Source organism: Parasteatoda tepidariorum, chromosome 2, assembly GCF_982258835.1.
Source record: "Parasteatoda tepidariorum strain Cologne lab strain chromosome 2, Ptep-v5.0, whole genome shotgun sequence".
NCBI classification, from domain to species: domain Eukaryota; kingdom Metazoa; phylum Arthropoda; class Arachnida; order Araneae; family Theridiidae; genus Parasteatoda; species Parasteatoda tepidariorum.
In genome coordinates this window covers 25,740,325-25,758,514 of record NC_141756.1, presented here as the reverse complement: position 1 = coordinate 25,758,514, position 18,190 = coordinate 25,740,325, and the positions used below count along the sequence as shown (strand labels likewise).

Genomic DNA, 18,190 nt, shown 5'->3' with positions numbered 1-18,190 from the left:
TAGGTATACTATCAAATGATAAGCATGAAAATGAGATAAGTAAGTTGGAACTGGAAAATTTAGAGCAATGACTAATGTCGCTGGACTATCAAAAGCGCACAATCATTTTCTAGAATTTGTCGCTTGTATTAAATGGCATGCTTAGGAGGTAAGAGAACTTTTTTTGTCTCATATGCATCTTTAAAGAGGAAAAATTTATGTTTTTAATGATCTACAATATAATTCTTTTAGAGTCAATGTATTTTAGATGAGAAACCTATTTATAATAAATTTATAAATTGTAATTTTCATTTTTTTCTTTTGCGGTATGGTTCTTTATTTGAGGGGGCTAAAAGGGAAGCTTTCTCCCTCCCCTTAAAATTTAATAATTCTAAACTGTGCTTTAAATTCGATTTAAATAATACTTGTAACGTGTCATATTAAACTCGCTCCAATTCATGAACTGATTGCGAAATTTGCTTTTTAAATCTTAAGGCTGTTGTTAACTTATATTTCTTGCTAATTAGAATATTTGCTTTTTAGAAAATTTAAAAAAAAGGATAACAAATTAAAAGAAATCATGAAACATTAAAGCTAATTTTTTTATTTGTTCGCAAACGTCCTTTTGTTAAATAATATAAGAAAGATGGATTTTATTATTTTTTATGTATAAAAGTTTAAACGTTAAAAATGTACACTTTTTGACAATTGTTGATTCAGTAGCTTAAATTAATTTTCAATTTTTTTTTCAAATTAACTTCGAAAAATTGTTGGCTATGTCAGGTGTCTTGTAGCTCGGGTGGGGGGGGGAAGGAAGTAAGAGTTTGATTATTTTAACATGTTTATAATTTATTTACAAGAACTATATTTACAGAACTATTATAATAGGTTGTTATATCGTTCTACCTGTCTGGCTTACTTGGCGCGCACTCTCACGCTCTCTGTTACAAAATCATCTGTGTATATGCACATAATTACTACTGCCATCTAGTGGCCACTAGTTTTCTTTTAAATTTAAATAAAATTTACAGATTAGTGTTAACAAAATATAGGGACATATAACCTGCGCAATAAAAAAGAAGCGAAAATCTTGAATAACTTTTGATCTAATGATTAGTTTTTCACGAACTAGGACTAAATCTTGAGCCGTGATGGATATTTGGATAAGGCATTATGATGGATAGAAGTTCGATCCCCAGTGGCGGCTTGAAACACACCCAGCTTGTCAGGGAAATAAGACAATGGTGGCCACATTACCACAATCATGCCGTTTTGGCCATAAAATTTTAAAGCTTTAACCTCCGTAACGTTCCAGGCACACGATGAGCTGTTGCGAGAAAGTTTTACTCATGATTTTATCTTAATCGTTCGAAAGTTTTACTTTAAATATGCTAATTAATTAGTGCAAACGATGTTTTAAAATATGGGGGTTTGCAATCGTGAAAATATGTTCCCAATAGTTTAGGTAGTAGGAAAGTGATCGAAAGTTTGGAGTCCTTCATGTTAATTTCACATTTTACGCATTTTTTTTACATCTGAAGAACTTTTCAAGCAATTAATAAAAAAGTTATAGTTAATTACCAGAAATTATTTTTTACTTGGAATTGTCTTTGGATAAGCGAATATTATAATTGTATGTGAACATTTTTAGGGAAAATTCTTTTTTTTTTTATGTGGTACGCAAATTTGTATATCAATTTAAGGAGTGTAATTTTAAACATAAAATGAAAAAAAAAATTTAACAGTTTGTGAGAAATCAAATTTTAAAAATACGGCTTTTTAATATTTTTTTTCTTTTTTTGGCTAAATGAATTTTAAGATTGAGTGCAAAAATATTTCAATTCACTTAAAAAGTTTTCGAGATCTGACGAAATGCAAAAACAATAAAATTAACATAACAGGGTGCTAAATTCAGACGGCTCATCTTGTTAATTCAGAGAAAGTATGTGTCATGCTTTCTGATTTCCTAACTTCAAGTGTCAACTATACAAATTTTTGGGTTGTCACGATACACAGATGTAGCATGAGGGGGGGGGCACACTTTTTGTTTTTGGAAAACTGTTAATTTATTTGTTTATGCTTTTATTAGTTTCATTTATTTATGCTTATTTCTTTTTTAAATGTATGTACACATAAATGTATGCACACATAAATGTATGCATAACATTTAAAATAGACGAATAATTTTCTAAAAACAAAAAGTGTGCCCCTCCCCCTCACACTACACCTATAGACAAGAAAGTAATTTCCGATTTTTTTAGTGTGAAATAAGACTCAATTTTTTTTTATTACACAAAAATGAATTTTAAACAGTTAAATATCTTCCATTCTATTCGAAGAACTTTTCTGGTAATTTCATAATCCCGCGCTTATATAACTTATGGTCCTTATCAGAGAAAAATTCTACCGAGGGCAATTTGAGATAATCCTTATTACATAAATGTGTACTATTTTCATCGTTATTACATAAATGTTTACCATTCATCGTTATTACATAAATGCTCACCGAGTTTTGTAAACTTCGAAATAAATGATAATCCGATATGGGGGATATGACATCAGTTCCCGACCAAACTCCAGTACTTGCGTACGTGTTGCTAAAAATGTGGGATGCTTCGTAATGTTGTGGAGGAACATGCGAATTCGCAATCTCCTCATATAGCTCCGACCCATAGAATTTTTTTCTATATCGATGTTAACAAAACTATTTAAACGTTAAAAATTTCCGTATTAGCGATGACCTCAAATCACTTTTGGTTTGGTTTTATGGTAAAATAAAGGCAAGGGACAGAAGTTCCATAAACACGCAATCGCGAAATTACCAGTACGATGGCAAAAGTTCATGGATCGGAATGGAAGATATTTGACTAATTAATGTTTATCTTTTGTATACAAAACATAGAGTTTTATTTCAATCTAAAAATTTGAAATTACTTTCTTGCCAAGTCTATAATTGGCCTGCTTAACAGCTAATTCCTGGAATCAGATTTCATCCTATCCGCACGTGCAAATCCAATTATAATTTCACTTTTTCTTTCTCCCTTTTTTTTTAACTACCGTACAGTGAGCAACGTAAAAGAACGGACAGTCTTGAATAACACTGTATACTATTTTTTTAAATTTTAAATAATGCAATTTTACAAAAGCAAAATTTGAATGAAGTCGGTCAAATAGCTCCTGAGAAATCGAGTTCAAAAAAAGTCGTGTTAGTAACTTAAAGTATCCTCTGCACTAATTAATTAGCATATTTGAGTCACCCTTTTGAAACATTAAGATTGAGTTCTAGAACGTGACCACCCGATCATTAGATCAGAAGTTATTCAGTGAAGTCAGTCTATTTTTTTTTTCGCGCAGTGTACGTACAAAACCTTTTTATTCGAAGTATATATTCCTGATGTATCTGCGATAGCTAAAAATTAAAAGAATCAATCGTAAAGAGTAATTTGCAAAATTTATAAAAATGCTATAACTTAGACCATATGTTCTCTATGAAATAAATAGAAAAACTAAAAAAAAGTTTCAGTTCGATATTTTCTTATTATCAGAATAATTAGAGGACAATTACTCCTATTGAAAGTTATGCTAAATAAAAGTTGACTACAAATATAGATGTCTCAAATTTTGACCACGTGTTCTTTATTCAGATATAGAAAAAAAATATCTATGAAGTTTCATTTCGATATATAGTAGCTTTCAGGGCTCTACTTGATAGCAATGGTGAAAATAAAACGGAAAAGAGGAAAATAATTCTTATTACTATTTATAAGTCTTTGTAGCAATTAGATGTTTTAATTTTTCCGAACACAAACCACATTGAAACAATTTTCTTAACATTTTTTGCTCATTTCCATCTTGATATATACATTATACGTCTTTCAAAACGATATAAAAATCCAGCAAAAATACAAAATTTGAAGAAAAAATATATTGAAAACAAAATAGCACATTTCAAAGAGGGGATATTTTGTCCGTTCTATACCCTACACCCCTACTTAAATTAGTTTGGTCAACTGGTTATGACCAGTCTTTTTTCCTTAGACAGATAATAATGGGCTTATCGGGAATGTATTTTACGCATTGTTGTGTATTTCCGGTGGCATAGAAGTCAAAGAATATAATATATAGTAAACGTAGTACGAGAGGCGATCTTAAGAGCAGAAAAGTAACCTATGATCATGGTCTTTGGCACTTATAATTTTTAGCAACAAACAAAACTATTTATATGACAAGTGCTGGTGCTTCAATTTTTGAAGGTGCGAACATGCTCGCCATGGGTTTTGAATCTCAAAATCGCAACTGTTTATCTGATAGCGAAAAAGTTACCCATGACTTCTGGAGAAGCGAGATTCGGTCCACGATTTGTCGCTTTTTAAAGCTATCTTCATTAAATGAAAGTTATAATGGAGCTCAAGAAAATGAATTTTGTGAAGAAAGGCAATGTGCTATTGAAAAATTTATTGAGAATGCTGAATCTGAAGTCGATGAAACTGCTGAATTAATAGGAAACATGTGCGTTAATAACGATGATTATTTGCACAGTGTTCCTTCACAGTCTATTTATGAAGATCAAGTGCAACGTGATAAAGAAAAAGCTTTGAACCGTCTCCGAGATTTCATGGGTGAGTCGAATTCTTATATTTACCCCCAATTAATAGCATTTAATGATAATTCCTTTGTAAATGTCAAGTAATTATCAAGGTGTGGCTATTGCAAGGGTGTGAAAGGCTCACGGTTTTTTTTACAAGTGCATTCTAACAGTCTTTTTCAAACTTTTTAGTTTGAAGAACTTTTTAACTTATATCTTTGTCCATGGAATTCCAATTCGGTTGCAGTTTCTTAAAAATTATTAATATTTTTATTGTACTGAGTTCCATTTCATATCATTTCACTCATTTTATTTTATTTTGTGAGTGCACAAATATACCGAAAACATTTACATATGGCTAAAAGTATATTAAAATTTTTTAAAGCAATGCTTTAGTTTAATAAGATTTGGATAACTAAAAGAATTATTCGTAGTAATGTGGCAACTTTTTTTTATTGTTAATACAGGTTTCGCCACGTGGCTTGGCGAAGAAGGATGTTATAACACGAGATGGTTACATGAGGGCACAAAAACTCCTAGCTAAAAAAAAAATACTGAAAAAAATATCAGTTTTAATAGTCAATAAGAACTTGGCAACTAACTGAAAAATTGGTTATGACGCGCATTTTTTAAAAAAATTTATGTATGTAAAAATACTCATAAAAATAATATTTCACAAATGAAAAAAAGCAATAAAAATTATAATATACTGGTTCGGGGCAACCAGTAAACCTACCTCAAGATAACAACAGAGACTAGGGCAGTTGACGATTTCACTTGGAAAAATTAGGAAGACTCAATGTTTGTACATACATCTATGTTTTTCGAATCCTCATTCTTAACTTAACTTAACTTATCTCTACGTGCCTTGGGCACTTAAGGCCTCTAGCATATCCCTCCAACGCCTCCTGTCTTTAGCAATAGATCTTGCTTCCTCCCAGCCAGATATTCCACATTCTTTTAATTCGCCCAAAAACATGCGCTGGATGGTAAGTCTGGGTCTTCCTCTTGTTCTCTTACCATCAGGGGCCCATGTAAGCGCAACAGATGAAATTTTTTCTTTGGGCATTCTAAGGATATGTCCGAGCCAGCTCCATCTTCGTTTTTTAATTTCATCTTCGATTGTTTTTATTTTAGCTTTCTTTAATAGATTTTGATTTGATACTTTGTAAGGCCAGAAAATTTTAAAAGTAAATCTTAAACATTTGTTTTGAAAGGTTTCTAATTTTTGTATTTCGATCTTAGTTTGTTTCCAGGTTTCTGCGCCATATAATAGTACTGCTCTAACAATAGCTTTGTAAACAACTATTTTTGTCTTTATTTCAATATTTGACTCTCTCCAAAATTTATGTAATCCCTTAAAACATGTTCTTGCTTTGATTATTCTCTGTCTAATATCTTCGCTACTTCCACCTTTTTTTTATCTACAATAGAACCTAAATAGCTAAATGACTCTATGTCATCTATTTCGTGATTTTCGATTTTAATTTTGTCATTTTTCTTTTGATTTATTCTCATTACTTTAGTTTTCTTCTTGTTCATGAATAAACTTACACTATTTGAATATTTGTTGAATTTGTCTGTTTTAAGTTGAAGGTCTGTACATTTGGATGAAATAAGTACGATGTCATCAGCAAAATCAAGGTCTTCTAAAGTAGTTGTGAAATTCCACCTTATTCCTCTTTTTTCATCTTTCAAGCTGTTTCGCATAATCCAGTCTATCACCAGTATAAATAAAAATCCCGATAAAACACATCCCTGTCTCACGCCAGTTTTTACTAAAAAGAATTCAGTTAATTCTCCATTTACTTCTATACATGCTTTGCTGTTATCATACATATCTTTGATTATGTTAATATATTTTTCTGGTATATTATAAAGTGATAAAATTTCCCATAATTTCTCTCTCTTAACTGAATCAAAGGCTTTACTGAAATCAATAAAGTTTAAATATAAAGAGGTGTTAAATTCTAAGCTTTGCTCAATGATATTTCTAAGTGTGAAGATTTGCTGCATTGTTCCACTTCCACTGCGGAAACCTGCCTGTTCTTCTCTTAAAATTCCATAAATTTCATGTTTTAGTCTATTCAAAATTATTCTTCCAAATATTTTTCCCGGTATAGGTATACAGTATATACGGTATACAGTAGGCTAATGCCCCTCCAATTTTCGCATTTTGTTAGATCGCCTTTCTTGGGAATTTTCACTATTACTGCTTCTTTCCATTGTTCTGGTATTCTTTCATTTCTCCAGATTTCATTGAAGAGCTTTTGCAACTGTCTTGTAGCGGTTTCAAAATCTGCCTTAAGCATCTCTGCCACGATTCCGTCTCTCCCTGCAGCCTTCTTTGGTTTTGTGGCCCTCAGGGCACTCTGTACCTCATCCAGCGAGATATCTTCCAAAGAAAAATCTACAGTAGATGCTACATTTAATGTAACATTTGGGAGTTGCTCAGAATTTTCAACATGGTGTGCGTTAAGCGTATCTTCGAAATATTTTCTCCATCTTTCTTCGATCCTCTTATCCGTAGTAAGTAACTTATTGTTTTTGTCTCGTACTGCACATTGCGAATTTCGTTTATTTCCTTTTATTTGTTTCACTTTCTGATAGAAAGTACTTATTTGTCCTTTTTGCGCTGCATCTTGAGCCTCAGTGGCAAGGTCTGTGAAATATTTCCTTTTGTCTTTTCTGGCTGACTTTTTTACTTCTCTATCAATTTGACTATACTGCTGTCTATACCGATTAAATAATCTTTCAGACTTTGTAGTTTCCATCTGTATTTTCTTTTTCCTTCTGCTTTCAATTAGTATTAATGTTTCTCCCGTAATCCATTCTTTGCTTTTCTTTCCTTTCTTTTTACCCAACACTTTTTCTGCTACGTCGCAATAAATGTTTTTGATATGTTCCCAAGTCTCTTCAACTTTTTCTTTTACCTCATTTTCTGATTGCTTAGTGTTGCCATGATTTTCTTCTTCCTTTAACAGCTCAAATCTGTTTTTCAACGCGATTGAAAATTCTTGTCTGCACTCTTTGGCTTTTAACTTAGCAATGTCATAGCTTATTCTTTTATGTCCCGTCTTCTTTGGTGATTTTCTTAATTTTAGTTTTAATATTGCAAGAATCAAGTAGTGATCTGATCCAACGTCGGCACCTCTCATCGCTCTTACGTCTCTTAGTGAGCTCCTGAACTTGTTATTAATTGCAATATGATCTATTTGATTCTTTGTTCTTCCGTCTGGTGAGGTCTGCGACCAAAATTTTCTCCGAGAAATGTGTTGTTTTTTTCAAGAAAAATATAAGTAGTACTAATTTTATAAAGGGGATTAGGAAACTCATATGAGTGTTATTACAAGTTATTGATTGAGTAATGATTAAAAAAGATAGACAAAAAAGGGAAGGAAAAAAAAAATCAACTATCTTTAATGAGGGAAATTCTCCCCTTTAAACGTGGAAATATCTGTTCCATGTATTACTAGATCTTAGAAGAGAAGTTCTATAGAATTTCAGGCCTCTATCAAATATTCTCCGTTGACATGAGAAAAAGCATGAGCCAAATAAAAAAATTAAAAAGAACCCAATTTTTTAAGGTTACGACCATTTTTAAGCTCTGTTGCTTGGGCTGACATGTTTTAACTCGAAATTAAACCACACAAGTAGACTGAGATTTCACAAAAAGAGTGAATACAATTTTCAAACAAGAAAAAGCATGATTGATAAATCCATTGTATCATTTGAAAAGAAATTTTACACATTTTATGAGAGATTATCGAATCAGGAGCGGCCCGCGGCAGCACCTGAATGCAATAAAAAAAAATTATTTTAGAGAATAAGAAATATTGGAAATTTTGACCTGCACATTTTTTAACGAGCCAAACCCAAATCAATGTATGTTTTTTATCGCTTTTTTTTCAGTTATTATCGCAACGAATTTCCAAAGTTTTAAAAATCTCAATATTTTTCATTTAAACAAAATTATGATACGTGAATTTCGAATTTCAGTTATCACTTTTAAAGCTCTTTCTTTGTGTCCAGTTCATAGTTAATTTAAGTGACTTCTCGATTGCGTTTTAGTAGGTTATTAACGGATTTCCACGTGTTTCTTAAAATATCGATCTTTTTAATACAATACATAATAACCACTCACGAGTTTCGTATTGTGCTAATAGATATCCCTTTTGACGTGCTTTTTTGTCAATATTATCGTACTTTCTTCTAAGTGCTCTCTTTCTCTAGGTATTATTCCTGTATCGTTTCTCAAAGTAAGTATATCTAAGTTTATCTCGTAACTATGCTTTGCCTTATACTCCTTTTTCTATACTCCTAAGTACGTATCATTTTTCAAAGTATTTATTTTTCTATTGTTTTTTTTTTCTAAGTTTTTTGACGGGATTTTGAAAATCTTCATATTTTTAACCAGGTCATAATATAACGACTTAATCATCACTTTTGATGTGCTTTAGTTGTGCCGATTTCATCGTCAATAAAATTTATTTTTCAATCGCTTTTTTTCCTTTCTTTCTTGTTTTTTTAATACAATATTATATCATGCAAAATTCGAACGTTGGTTTCTTAAACTGTTTACTGCTTTTGAACTTTACTAATTTTTTGTAACGTAGAAAAGAGCTAAACGAAACTGTTTTAAGATTTAACAATCATAAAATCTCTCATAATTCACTAAACATAAATGTTCTAAGCTTAAAAATATATTGAGAGCTTTAACCGATAGAAACTTAATTTTAGTTATAATATTTTTAGATAGCATTGAACACTATTAATGCAATTTGCTTCGATAATGTAAAATAAAATAAAATTTAACGAATTTAATTTAAATAGAAAAAATGGTTTTAAATTATAAAAAAAAAAATTTTTTATTTTTCAAATTGCGATTTTTATTCAACCCGGATAGCAATGCATAAAATAGTTTGTAGATCAAGAGGAAACAAATTGTAATTTAAGTTTATTACATGTTAAAACAAAAAGAATTTTTTTTTTCCGTGATCAAATCAATTTCCCATAAAAACTCTTTCCTCTATCGATGTTCGAAATTACAGCTTCGGAATTGAATAAAATAATAGACATTTATGACAAATTTTGAAATACCAGCATGTTTGGTGGATACTGCGTTTGCAAAAAATAATGATAAGTTCGTATTTATTATTATCATGGTGGAAACCAAATCGATATTTTATTCATTATTCTGTAATTTCACTTATGATTGGATTTTATGCAGCTTAAAGCTCTCTCTGCGTCACTACATTTAAAGGGAAAGTATTGTTTGCATCGATATTTCAAAACTATGACTTCTAAAATAATAAACTAAGCTATAATTTCTATTATTTGTTTCAATAGTTTTATTATTTTATTTCTTTAAAACTTAGTTTGATACAATTCATATGAAATCATGTATGTAATTTAATATATGGTATTTCTAATGAGAATCTTTAGGAAATTATATAGTACAAAGAAATGCGTATTAGGCTGCGACAACGAAAGTACATATATAATTGGGATAATTATCTTATTTATTCATTATAAATTATTATTAATAATTATCATTATTAATAATTATTATTTATTACAATTATTTAAGAATTTTAAGATAATTATTCTTTATTTCGAAATACTGCATTTACCATCGTAAAGGAATGCGTCCTGAAGAGAACCTTAACGTTTTCTTATTAAAAAATATCCTATTTATTTTATTTTATAATTCTTCTATGAATATATATATATGATAGGAATGAGTAAGGGATAATTTGATAGAAGTTATCTCCATGGAAATGTTAAAGCTCGCTTGAAATGGAAATTTTTTTTTTTAGAATTCAGAGACCGAATTCAATGTTCAATGTTTCATCAACATTGCGCCCTTATCAGAAATATATTTTGGTATACTGAAGTTACATTTCAGTTACAATAAAATAGGCGGCCCGGTACCATTTGATCCACGGACCAGTAGGGGAGAGTGGGGTCAATTGTAACAGGGTACGATTGTAACAGAGCAAAAATTTCGAGTATCGGGTTCTAGATTTGGTTCCTAGGTGGCACACAAGGTGTATTTAATAAATCTACATGTACACCCCTGATGGCAACCATTTTTATGTACTTTTGAAAGAGTTACATCACAAAAGATATTTTCACGCCCCGAAAGTACTTTTTTTGGTATTAGAATATTAAATTGTAACAAAGTAATTTTGTTTAAACAAATAAAAATTAGTAACCGAATATGTAAGTGGACACCTTAATTAACATTTCAATAAAAAAAAGATTAGTTTTGCTAATTAACTAGCATTGTTTTTAACAAATGAAGCTGAAATGGCGTCTTGGGGACAATTGTAACAATAAGTAAAGGGACGAATGTAACAGCTGAAAATAAATAATCTTATGTTTACAAACCATTACTTAACTCTTTAAGAACCACCAATAGTTTCCTATATCATTCATATTATGTTGCATGTGCATTATTTTATTTGTCACCTTCACAGCATAAATTAAAATTTTTAACCCCTTAAAGTTAAAAGTTTAACCCTTTAGGTTTCTGCTCATTATTATTTTTACTCCTAAAATATCACTACTATTTTGATCAATAAAAAAATATATCACAACTATGATAATATGTATAATTAACTATGTTTTAGTTGAATTTATGAACTGTTACAATTGACCCCGTAAGTGGGGACAATTGTAACAAGTGCACGACTGTCAAAAATTTTTAATAACTAATATAATAACATTTAAAATCAGGTATTTATTTTTTTTTCTAGTAGAGGATAGTCTACTTGACTCGCCTGTCAATTAATACTAATAATATATGGGATTTTTTGTTAGTTAAAAATAGTTAAGTAAAAAATGTTACAATTGACCCCACTCTCCCCTACCGATCCGCTTGGGGAACACTGGTTTAGATCATGGTTTCCCAAGCTTTTGAGAATTGCGACTTACTTTTTAAAAAGTGAAACTTAAGCGAACCCACTTCAAACAGGACAGCCACGCACAGATGTTATGTTATTTTAAAGCCTACTTAAATGTCCGGATAGAGCTGTTAATTTTATGTACTTACCCATTCCTCTCGTTCATCTGGATTGAAGTTTCGTTAAATTAGATTAGATCAGAATTTCTCAAATTTTTCAACATTGCGACCCACTTTATAGAATGCAAAGCGACCCACTTGGCGTTGAATATTTTTAGAGATGAATAGCATATGTTCGTCTTTGGAAATATTATCACGAACATTAAGGAAATAGTGGTGGAACTATTCTAAATTATTTTTAAAAATTAGTAATATTTTGTAACATATGTTCTTGTAAAGGACCCACTTGAAAAATTAAGAAAAGTATTTTAATGAATTAATAATGGAAATTAATAACAATTTCGCGCATACAATGTTGCAAGTCTGCAGGGAAAAAAAAAATAGTGCGTGGAGTCCCTCCGAGCGGAAGAAGTAAAACTTCGCAACCTGCGACGTTAATTGTAGAAAAATCAGCAGTCGTAGAAGGATCACTAGTTCTATTCAACGACTCTTTTTCCTGCTCCGCTCGCTTCCGTGCTCTGTAATCACGGTAATATTGTGCATTTTTCCCTCGTGGACCTCTTGAACCAGTGGAAATGCTTGTGGTTGTCTCATCGTCTCGCCCTGGAAAATGTATTTGTATTAATAATGTATGTGAATGCGTCATAATGTAATTTCAGAAGAGAAACAATCAATTGATATTCACAAGAGACGTATCTTGACATAACCTTAAATCCGTCGCATTGTCTGTGGGATTGTTTTCACTCATTTTTTACAATTGTTATCCACTAAATTTGAAAATAAAAAATACTACCCTATTAAATTGGGTATACTATAGCCTACGTCACAGGTTGTGTTATTCCTACTAAATTTAACCCATGAACGGCATTTTCTGCGAGCCTAACTTCAAGCCACAAATAAACAAACGAAATGTTTGATCGTTTAAATAGCTGCTCGCCAGATTTTATTGCATTATAAAGAAAAGTAATTGATATTCGATTTTTAATTAATAATTGATTTATGTGGATAGTGGCATAGAATTTAGCATTGCGTCATGGTAAATGTTATTCCTACTAAGTGGAAGTAGTTGTGTTTTTTTTTATATTATACTCAATTATATGTGTATCAAAACAAACTAAAAAAAATATTTATAGAAATGACTTTTATTTATGACTTTTATTATTTTTATGCTAGTGAGAACCAAAACAATATGGAAATGAATGAGGGAAAACTGGATCCTTCCACGTGATTTCCCGGCCAATAAAAATGTATCGTTAAACGTTTAACGCAACCTTGTTGAAAGTCGCATAAGAAGTATAACTTCAAAAAAACTGAAATAAAATGTCACGAATTACTTTGCACACTTTAACTCTTTGCGATCGTATTAAGTTTATACATGGATATCATGCTGGTCGAAATTAATTTTCGTTGAACGGACAATAGTAAATAATATGCAAGATTAGAGGGGAAAATAAAATTTATAAGTTCTTTCTTAAACTTTAGACATATGAAACACAATAATATGTTACGTAAACATTATATTTTATAGTTCTCCATTGTGTGGCATCTTTCAAAGCAGTCTCCAATATAAAGCCCTGGTTTTTTAGAACATGTGTCGCAAAAATAATTAGTTTGGCGTCTTTCGCCTTTAGTTTATCTGTTTGAACATACAGAACAATCTTTACATCTTTACGGTGCCGCAATACAAATAGTTTGCCATTAAGCTGTGGCTAACATCTCTGCTGTGGTGACTGAGAGCAAACATACGACTAGGAATGTAAAAAAGAGTTGGTGACTGAGAGTAAACATACGACCGCAAAGGGTTAATTATGTATAATGAGTTTCTTTGTAATGTTCATTAATTTATATTATCACATTTATCAAAATTTTCAATATATTATGAAAGACGCGGGCAATATATCCTCTGTGGCGGCAATATATCCAAATATCCTCTGTGGCGACCCATCAAAAGTTTACTGATGATTTGCTGGTGAGTTCTGACCCTCAGTTTGGGAAACACTGGTTAAGATTTTGTAAATTAGGTTTCACAAATCAGCAAAATTTGGTTGATCATTTTCGGCAATTTCAAAGAAAAGCGCTAAACACGATTTTACGCCAATGATAGAAAACTATATGCCAAATACGCTGTTGTTACTTACCCATGGATTGTACTTTTCTATTGTTGGCAAAAAATCGCTTTGTTTGCCGCCATTTTTCAGTTTTGCCGAAAATGGCTGACGGATATTTTACACAACCGTTTTACCAAATGTTTTTTTTTTTAACATGTGTAAAATATCTAATATGTGAATTTAATATGTGAAACATATCTGAAAATAATTTTGTTTTCAGGATATCAAAAGCCAAGATCAGAATCCATTGGGAGTTTTGAGGCGTATCGAGATTTACAAATACCGTCCTCAGTTGATCTTTTACGAGCATCAATAGTTAAATCTATCAGAAAAAGGGTCTATGACAATCAGGTAATATTACGATAGACATATTCTCTCAATTGGGTCAAAACTATTTTGTTTTACTAAAGCATAAGAGAAAAAAATTACTTGTAAATCAATGCAAAAATATTCATTGCTTTTAATGAGTATCATTCAAAATGTCCAACATGAATGATTAACTTCAGTAAATACTTAGGTAAATAGAATAATATATTAGAGCTTTTGCATGTTTAAAATACATAAATATGATTTTATACGACATAGAGTGTCAGTAAACAGAATGCCAACTATCGATAGAATTCAAGACTCGTCTTAGTCTGGATAGTGGGCCTATTTTCAACGTTATTTTATAGGATTCCGTTATTTTATACGTCTCCGTTATTTTATAGGATTTGGCTACAGAAGACAAATCTGAAGGAGTGAGTCCATACGTACTTTAAGATACTCGACTAAATGAGACGCTGATGGAAATTCTTTACAACAAATATTCACGTCAGATATTCGCTTGGTTCTCAAAAACACAAAATTTCTCTCGTTCACAGATTTGCCCTCATGTACGAGGAAGAATATTAAAATAGATTTTCCCCAGAAAAAAGAACAGCAACGCAATAAACAGCTATACTTTAGTGGATGTCAGGGCTGGATTAACCATTAGGCCATGGCCTGGGCCCCCCAATGATTAGGGGCTCCCTTAAAATGGATTTTTTGAAAATAAATTTTAAAAAATTAAAAAAAATAATGATTTTTCAAAATGTTATAATTGTTTTTTAGTTCTTATTTAATAAAATTTAATTTATTATTATTTATTTTAATTTTAAATATTCTTTCTTAAATGAAAAGATATATAAATACTTTTAAATTTGAATAAATAAAAAATATACGAGAAATTTTTTTTAAACCTAAGGGCCCCAAAAATTTGAATGGCCTAGGTCCCTGCGAAAACTTAATCCGGCCCTGGTGGGTGTCATACTACCGGAATTAAGCAGATGGTGATGTTGTGATTGCGTACAACGGAGTCAAGTCTCGAAGTCTGATCCCGGAATTTTCTTGCTAGATTTATCGGAGGTTTGAAACAACAATGATATGCAGATTGCTGTAACCTGTCGAAATTGAAGGAGGCTATTTTGAAAAAGTAACCTGATCACTAGGTTGTTTGGGTGACAATGCGAGACCACACTCGGCAACGAAAAACCATTATGCAATTATTGGGTGGACGGACCTCGGTCATAAAGTCCTGACGCCACTTGAAAGTAACAACTGCATACCCTCCAACTGCTACGGAATTTCCGTAGTTTCAGAAATCTTCTTTTCAAACGGTAGCAAAATTAATGTCTTAATATTTTAAAAAAATTAATTTTAGCGTAACTTGTCCACTATTACTTATAAAAGTGCAGGCCATATGGCTAGATTCTTAAGTTCTGATAAAAGTTTTATGAGAGATCCATTTGCTTTAAAAATTTCTACTTTGGTTCGCTACCACTAGAAAGAATTATTTTCAAAATCCTCGTAAGTTGGAGGGTATGCATCTGTTTCCTGTTTTCCAAAAGAAAAAAAAATCTCGGCGAAAGGGGCAAATGAACCAACGCTTCTTTCGAATGCAGAATCCTGATTTGTTCTTGTAAGAGTTTTTGAAGCTTATAAAGCAGTATGAAAAATGTCTCAACGTACTTAGTAATACACAACGCGAATGAAGCGGTAACCCTCAATGGTTTACGTTTCAATGGTTCTGTTTGCTTATAAGAAAGGGGATATCCGAAGCAAGGAAAGCGGTTCAATCAGTTCTATTTCGTAACAAGCTCTGCTATTTGTATTTTTGAAAAGGGTAAAGCCTCTTCACACGCTTCGAAATTTGTTATTGCTTTATTGAAATTACATACATTTGCAGGCTTGTTTGCTCAATTTAGGCTTATAAACCTTTGTCAAGTAGAAGGACAGATAGAACAATTTAGAGAAGGACATCACAAAAAATACAGCCAGGGTTACAACGGGATTCGAACCCGCAAAACTTGTTATTTGTTATGTTTAGAACAAAAAAGGGTAATTTATGATCGGTTTACAAAAAATTTTATCATTCACAAAATGAAAATTTGACTTGTTGTTCATCATGTGGAAAAATAAACTCACATCTTATCTTAAATATCTCATTCCATTTTCATCTTTCATATACATCTCTGTCGACTGTCCCTAAAGAAAACTTATTATTTTTTGACTCACTCTCGTATTTATCTAGCAAAATTTTCTAGCTTACAAAATGATCAAGTTTCAAACTTAATTTCAACGTTTACGTTTCAAAGTTTATAACAACGATAATTTCTAACTTAATTTTTCTTGTAACATTGACTACAAGAGAAGTTAAGGCCCTTTTGCTTGCTGAATGAATAATCTCTCATTTGCATTTTGATTAAAACTTTATTTTTATTTTAGGGTTTTCTGGAGAGAAAATTTGATGGATCAGACAATAAACCTGCTCAGTATTCTGGTCCAAAATACACGGTAGTTGAAGTTTCTCCTTCGCAAACTATCGATGACGCCGAGTCAGATTTATCTGACACAGAGAGAAAAGATGCAACGAACGAAGAAAATACTCAATTAATACAACGAACGAATAGTTCTGAACGAAACGTTCCGAATAGTAATACTTCCGACGAACCTGAAAAATCTCTGAGCATTAATTCAGACAAATCGAGCTTCCAAAACTCGAATGAAGAAAAGTTAACAGATGATTGGTTGGTGATAACAGATAAAAAAGAGGTTACTGATGATCAGAAAGGCACTGAAATGAACAATTTCATCTTGGCGCGTCGTAAGTTCAACAACAGCATTTTTCAAGACTGTTCTACTTACGATATCACGTGTCCTACTGCTCATTTGAACGAAGTCAATGATAAATGTTCCCAGCTAAGCAATTCTCAGAACAATAGTTCTTATGTTCATTCGTATTCAACAACAGACAGTATCTCACTTTGTTCTTCAGAAGACTATTTACCAATTTGTTCCGATAAGAATAACATACACACCGGTTCTGCAAATCTTAATGAACATGTTGAAGACCATACTGCCTTATGCGATACATTCTTTACTCATGTTGTGAGCGAGGAAAAATCAGAGGTAAATCCATTGTTTTCAAGTGAGCAGCCTATAACCAACTGTAAATCATCGTTAACCGAAAGAGACCTCAACATTGTCGAACAAAGTGAGAGCGAAATCGAAGTCGCCAAACATGATGAACCATCTGCCATGCCAGCAAAACGGAAATTTTCTAGGCGCCACCGTAAACGAAGCAGAAAAAGAACCAAATCCAAGAAATCTTATGTTTATGAATGTACAAAATGTGGTGTCTCTTATTGCATTCCTACCAAAGCAATGAATAACGTTGCTTGTTGCTTACATTGCGACTTATGGACTCCTGTCGAACCTGTTTTCGTGAGAAGAGAAAAAACAACGTGGAATACATGCCGTGTCAGTTAAAACAATGAATTGTTTTTAGATTGTTTATTGTACATTAAAAATAAAGTTCATAATTTTTTTTTAAAAAAACAGCCGTTTTTCCTATTAATACATTTTTCATCGCATTATGGACAACACGTGGTGGGCACTTGATTCCTTAGATTCAGTCTTATTCATTATTCCTTAGATTCTACCTTTATCAGAGACGGGAATTTTTGATATTTCTCAAACCGATCCCCGTAAAAAGTTGCTCTGAATGTTTACACCACACTCCTTCCTGAAATAGTTCAATTTCGTAACCATAGTTACCGACAGTGCTCCAGATAAATGGCGAGAGAAATTCTTTAAATAGAAAGAAAGTAGTTCCTCATTGAAGACGTTAGAGGAAAGATATGGTAAGTGACAGGTAAAGAAAATCAACTCTAGGATGCATAGTTGTTGTTGTAGTTCATTTATGTCGCACTAGAGCTGCACTATGAGCTATTGGTGACGGTCTGGGAAACATCCTTGAGGATGATCCGAAGACATTCCATCACAATTTTGATTCTCTGCAGAGGGGATGGCACCCCCGCTTCGGTAGCCCAACGACCTGCAAGCGAAGTCGAGCACTTTACGGACAGTTTCACGAGGACCAATACCGCACACCCTCGGTCCCTAAGCAGACTGATCTGAGTGCTAGATTGTATAGAAACATCAGAAGTCTTTTAATAGAATTTTATTTAC

At 31.9% G+C, this 18,190-nt stretch overlaps 1 protein-coding gene across 2 annotated transcripts; it reads left to right on the top strand.

Annotated features, from left to right (window-relative positions):
- Window positions 1-17,557, top strand: LOC107436902 (uncharacterized). 2 transcript variants are annotated; one of them, XM_087157027.1, is made up of 3 exons: window positions 1-148; window positions 13,920-14,050; window positions 16,445-17,557. In XM_087157027.1, exons 1-3 carry the CDS (start codon window positions 133-135, stop codon window positions 17,486-17,488), a joined length of 1,191 nt encoding a protein of 396 aa, XP_087013153.1. In that variant the 5' UTR covers window positions 1-132; the 3' UTR covers window positions 17,489-17,557. The 2 variants fall into 2 exon arrangements, with proteins under 2 accessions (XP_087013153.1, XP_015904217.3); XM_016048731.4 differs by lacking the exon at window positions 1-148 and adding an exon at window positions 4,015-4,598.
- Window positions 17,558-18,190: the final 633 nt, after the last annotated feature.